This window comes from Lygodium microphyllum, chromosome 14, assembly GCF_053477565.2.
Source record: "Lygodium microphyllum isolate KBCC chromosome 14, Lygodium_microphyllum_v1.1.10, whole genome shotgun sequence".
NCBI lineage: Eukaryota > Viridiplantae > Streptophyta > Polypodiopsida > Schizaeales > Lygodiaceae > Lygodium > Lygodium microphyllum.
Window position 1 is genome coordinate 70,140,871 of NC_141148.1, and position 6,037 is coordinate 70,146,907.

Consider the following 6,037-nt stretch of genomic DNA (forward strand, 5'->3'; position numbering starts at 1 on the left):
ATGACACTATCACTGTCACACACGAGCCACAACTCACAAGTCCTCCCAAGTCTTGGGTCCCAAACTAGTCCAAATTGACTAGGCAATAAGATTAATAAATTTATTTATAATAAAATGTATTAAATTTTAAACAAAAAAAGTGTCCTTCGAATGCAGTGTTAAATTTTTCTTTTGCCCTTCAAATGCAGCGCTTGCAATATTTTGGGATTCTCCAGCAGGTCAATAATGGGCTAGAAGGGCTCTGCAACCTTGAAAAATGAACACTAATTTCCCACACTGTGAATTGTGACAACATCATGAGTTTTTGCAAGGGAGGGTGGGGCCAGCAGCCCCTTGCCCCCAACCTCACCTAGCTAGGTATGTAGTGCCTCTTTTGGAGCTCATGAGGTTGAACACTATAGGGAAAATCAAGGGAAAGGAGGCCCATTCACCACACAGGAAAATGTCTAAAACTTCTTGTGAATTAGCTAACGATCTTAGTTCTGCAACTCCAACTCTAGACATAGCTTGTGCTCATCTCTAGGAGCCAACCACCATCCACAGTCGTTAACATAGCATCTATCGAATCCAGCTGCCTCCCAGGAAGGATCCTTATGACGATCATGCCAAGTATAGAAGTGGCCTGATCCCCACCATCCATTCCGTGAGATCCACCCACTTATAACTGCTGATCAAACTTACCCAAATTGAAGTTACCTTTGCATGATGTTTACTGTAACGCACACAGATCTCGCAAAGTGGTGGACTTCAATCCAAGGTGAATAGTAACAACACAAACATGAGCCTGGAGTAATAGGAGTTGCATCAAACTATGGAAGGGACAATGCTGTCAATTCACAACGCCAAGGAGGAGGGGTGGATGGAATTACTACTGCAGGATGTCCGAAATTGGCAGCCCGAAGTTGGAGGACCGATGGCACACATACAAGGTCAGTTCAGACACCGCAATGCAGAACCAATGGAGACACCAACTACTTGTTAAATGTTCAAGTTAAACCCTCAAAGACACACTCACAGTTACACATGAATCAAGTTCTTGACAAAATAGTGTAGGTCCTGTCACATGATATATCTGACCTCTAAGGAATCTCTTCATTAATCGATTGCAAAGCTACATAAAGGTGACCCAATCCCCTCATGTCATCCAATTCCAAACTGCTTTTACTATTCTCATTTGAGATTGAGCCATCAAGACAATCCCCAGGAACCAAAATCTTTACAGATGGGTCTTATAATGTCCCCTCCATGCTCTAGAGCTCGAGGATATATCTATTTATCCTAAGGAGCCATGCAGGTTGCTCCTTGGCTTTCAAGTTGTTTACAAAAGGGTCACTAAATCTACCCTCCATGCTTGGAGAGTTCAAGGATAAATATATTGCCATCCTGTTTGGATGAAACTCTGTACAGAGTAGAAGGCCTTCAAAATTTCATCATTTGCTCTCCGTAGAATAAGGATAAGAAAAACAATCGGTTGTATCAATTGTATTTTACAGTGTTAGAATGAAGTCATATTTAATGATCCTTACAGCATGTTCTCTCTGTGCAATCCCACTCTGAGTTTTGAGATCCATTTTGATGCGGATGGTGAATGAGAAATGGAACTGTTTCAAAATCATATTGGATGCATGGAAAAAGTGCAAAAATGCAAGAGATGCAAAATTTTGAAGAAATTGCAAGTTCAGATTGGCAACCAAGAAACATCACTGCCAAAGTGCTTTTCAATTGTTTATAAGAACTTCCAATTATATCAGTCAAGTATTATAGGTGTCTAGTACACTGGCATGAAGAATGGTATATAGCTGCCAATAGCTTTAACTGTCTCCTGTTACTGGCATGAGGAATGGTGACGTAGATTTAACTGTCTCCTTTATTGCAATACTTACCTGCCATCATCTGTCATTTTCTTTTACTGTCTCCAGAATTCACCATTCTCCTGCTAATGGACACTTCTTCGTAGGTTTGTTTAGCTCAAATGAGATCCAGTTGTTCAGAATACTCTAATACATTTAGCCTAGTAACTATCTATATACCAGCGCAGCCTAAGGTTAATAATCGAATCTATATACCGGCAGAACCTAAGGTTAGAGATTGAATCTAGTATACTTGCAAATCCAAATCTCTCAGGAGACACATTAGCATCCGAGCTTGCATGACTACAAGAGAGGCATTGATCGTCCCGTGGCTGATTCAAAAGCTTCTCTACTGTACATGCCTAGAAACCTTGCTTGGCAAACAGTGCCATGAGGCTGCCTCCATGAACTCGTTCCTCAGGACCGAAGAATGAATGCAGTTCATCTGATGCAAGGTTGGAATGGTGCAAAAAGGGCTGCTGTATATTAGAGTGTAAGTCATCTTCTGGCGTGTTTGAGGCTGCCACTAGTGTTGAGGAGGATTTTGATAGTTTCTTAGTAGGTGTGCCATGTCTGATAGAATCCTCCTGCAACTTTGATAAACAAGGTGACCTTTCACCAATCTCATCTCCAAAAGATGGTGATCTTATAGGAAGCGAAAAATGGTTAGAAGTTTGTGATCCAGGAGCTGACAAGAAGCAGCCTGAGGCATTTCGACCACAGGCATTGTGTGAGCCTAAATCTAATGCAGGGCATTCTGTGAGAATCAGTTTGCCCCCAAGGAATGAAGAATTTCTTGCCAAAATCCCATTATTCTGTTCAAAATAATTGTCACGATCACATCCTTTATGAGTAGGGAGATGACCATCCGCAATATCTGGAAACTGCTTATCAGCACTACACGAATAAAATTGTGGTGGCTTTCTATAAACTAGCTGCATATTCTGATCACCTTTGACTTTTGCAGCAGCTGACGAATGTAAGCTATAATCCTCAACTGCTTCAAGCTGTTGCAGCACAGCAGTATGCGCAGCACAAAGGCCAGACTTTCCTCTTGCTAGCCCATCACATTTATCCTTGACGGAAGATTCAGAAAATATATAGCTGCTGTGGAGGGATCTCAGTTGGCCCCAACAGCATCTCTTACCACCCCCATGTGCTTTACAGAAATCAGTATTCCCTTGTGCACTTTTATTACAGCTCTGAAGTTTGCAGCGCCTACCACCCCCATGTCGCACGCAGAAATCAGTCCTTCCTCTAGCACTCTTTGTGCAACTTATTACTGCACACCGCTTACCTCCTCCATGAGCTACACAGTACAAAGTACCTCCATGAACACTCTTGGTACATGTTCCACCTCCAAACATGCATCTTTTGCCACCACCATGAGCTTTGCACAAAAATGTACTTCCTTCTGCACCTTTTGTGCATCCTTCAAAAATACACCTCTTCCCACCTCCGTGAGCTTTGCAAAATTTGGTACTACCTTGGGCACCCTTCCCACAGTCAGGATAATGGCAACGGCGACCTCCCCCATGTGATATGCAGAGACCAGAATAGCCTTCTGCGCTTTTTGGGCAACCTTCCCTTTGACACCTCTTACCCCCACCATGACGTATACATAAGCCAGATCGGCCCCTAGCAGCCTTACTACAGCCCTCATAGCTGCATCTGCGGCCTCCACCATGGGCTATGCAGAAATCTGTTTTTCCTTCAGCACTTTTAACACATCCTAAAGTCTGGCATCGACGGCCACCACCATGAGCCTTGCAAAACAATGTGCAACCTTCAGCTCCCTTGTTACAATTCGGTCTTTGGCATCGCTGTCCACCTCCATGTGCAATACATAGACCTGATGCTCCCCTAGCACACTTACTACAGCCCTTGAACTTACAAATCTTTGATGGCTTATCCAAAGTGCTCAATGCTGTCACTCCTGGAATAGAGGTTACTTGTGTGGTTTGGCTAGAAACATTGGTCAGAGGATCATAGTCAGATGCCAGCATAGAAGATTCATTTGTGCCAATGGAATAGTCTTGCTGTCTAAAACTTTCTAATTTCCAGGTTTCTTGACTCAAAAGACCAGCTTCATGAACTCTAGGATGAGAATTGTGCAACAAAGAAGGCATGTAGCCTCCTGATTTCATGCATCTTGCAGATGTAGATCCTTCATCTACCAAGGGTATGTGGTCGTAGTACAACCATTTCAGTCTTACCTCATCTGGAGCCTCACTGTTTGTCACAGGCAAAGCAGAGACAGAACTCTTATCTTTGATGCTTGGACCGTGGGAGTGCCGGAAATTAGAGCTTCTTGATGTCTCCCCAATACGCATAGAGGAACTGTGCAGCCTTCCATGCCTAATTGTTTCATCTTCAGGAAAGTCATTTACCCAAACTTCAGGTTCTACATTCCATGAAGTCTCTTTCATGTTCAATGTTGCTTGAGTTGGAGATGTCAAACAAGCGTTTACCATGGACCCATGCAAGTCATCATCACGATATGGGGTAAGTCTCAATCCAAGCTTAATGGACGAGCGATTTTGCTGTCTGAGCTCAATTCCTGACAATTGTGTTGTTGAGCTGCCTTTGTGAACACGTGATTCATGTCTGCAGCCACCCGGACCCAAAGCCAACTTCAAATCATCTTCGCATTCGGTGGCATTTCCGCAACAGCTGCAGGTGCCTTGATTGTTTGTTAGCAACTCAAGACTTTGCAAGCTTGTCCCCCGGTTACCAGTCATGCCATTGTCATAGACATCATGAACATCCTCGATAGAATGCTCCGATCGAGCAGTGGTCTTCAACATGATTGCACCGATCCACTCGACCTCCTCTTGCCCTTGTCAGAAAAACAGCAGCACCCCCATTTTCACTAAGAGTACCTGCAATCAGTAAAGCAAGCATATTCGACAACTTGTGCAAATAAAAAACACAAAACCAAATAAAAAGAAGAAAACCCTTGAGTCATCATTAATAGAGTCAATAAACACTGAGAGTCGCGCCTTCACGCAGTCCATCCCGAAGTCCGAGTCTGTGGAGATCATGCAATGCACTGAACCAAAAAGCTTGTTCCACATACCTGCATCCATTTGTATGAACCAATTCAGAATCCCAAATTGACATGTCTTTACTGATAGTTTTCAAGTCTGTTAAGGCTTTTTGTTTCAGGTCTCTTAAAAATGTTTCTGCAGGGTTTCAACCTTCTATGATCAAAACTGACTGTCTTTTCCTGAAGAACGCCATTGATTGGACACTGACCCTCGAAATTTCATAGGCATAGAATCCTGCCATGGAAATAACAGGCATGCATATATTGCCAAAGCAAAATCACCACTAGATGCAAGACTATGAGCGAACCCAATTCATTATATGGGTATGTATATAGGGGAACCCAATTCATTACATGATGAGGCAAGAGTTGAGAATGGTACTTTAAGCTAGTTTATCCCACTACAAATCATTCAGCAGACTGGAACAGCAATGGAATTTGCACATTTTCTGGCTCAAATGAGAGTAAAACTGATTTCATCGATTGAGATTCTCATAAATTCATTGAATACTTGCACGGGCAAATTCAGTTTAATAAGAAAAAGAGCGAATAAGGTGAAAAGATGGAAGTGAGTAAAGCCCTCTCTCTAGGCAGTGCGTCTGCCGACGATCATGATTATGAGTCGCATGTACCGTGTGAGAGAGAAAGAAGCCTTTCAAGCCACAGTTCAGAAGGCATATATCGTGGACTCCATAAGGGAGAATGTGTAAGTCATGACAGGGGAAAAGATAAGGGACCCCATGATTTTTAGTCTGTCAATAGGTGGGCAAATGTTTATACGTTGATCAAAGGCCATGAGTTCAGAAAATCGGGCAAATCTTATGGAAAATTCTTGTTTTTGAGTGTAATTTCCGGGGTGAACATTGAGCTAACATATATGCACATGCTATTTTTTTGATTATTTAAAGCCCAATAATTTAGCCATGCCGCCCAAAATACCTTCACAAAATAGCCATTGTGCTAAAATTCACCCCTATTTTGACCTTGCCAATCACACTCAGCAAATTTGAATAAACGAGAGTAGGCTGACAAGGCACACTTTGTGGACTTCATAAGAGTGGCAGAGGCTTAAAGGTAACATTTAGTGGACTCAATAAGTGAGATTGAGTCTTCCAAGCCACACATAGTAGACTTCATA

At 42.6% G+C, this 6,037-nt stretch overlaps 1 protein-coding gene across 5 annotated transcripts; it reads right to left on the reverse strand.

Moving 5' to 3' along the window:
- Positions 1–1,131: 1,131 nt before the first annotated feature.
- Positions 1,132–5,692, reverse strand: LOC148025715 (uncharacterized). 5 transcript variants are annotated; one of them, XM_087692937.1, is made up of 3 exons: positions 5,532–5,692; positions 4,853–4,929; positions 1,132–4,732 (listed from the first exon to the last, which is right to left on the reverse strand). In XM_087692937.1, exon 3 carries the CDS (start codon positions 4,655–4,657, stop codon positions 2,213–2,215), a length of 2,445 nt encoding a protein of 814 aa, XP_087549063.1. In that variant the 5' UTR covers positions 4,658–4,732; positions 4,853–4,929; positions 5,532–5,692; the 3' UTR covers positions 1,132–2,212. The 5 variants fall into 5 exon arrangements, with proteins under 5 accessions (XP_087549063.1, XP_087549064.1, XP_087549060.1 ...); XM_087692938.1 differs by lacking the exon at positions 5,532–5,692 and adding an exon at positions 5,282–5,522; XM_087692934.1 differs by lacking the exon at positions 5,532–5,692 and adding exons at positions 5,051–5,134; positions 5,282–5,522 and having other exon boundaries at positions 1,132–4,929.
- Between the last annotated feature and the right edge of the window lie 345 nt (positions 5,693–6,037).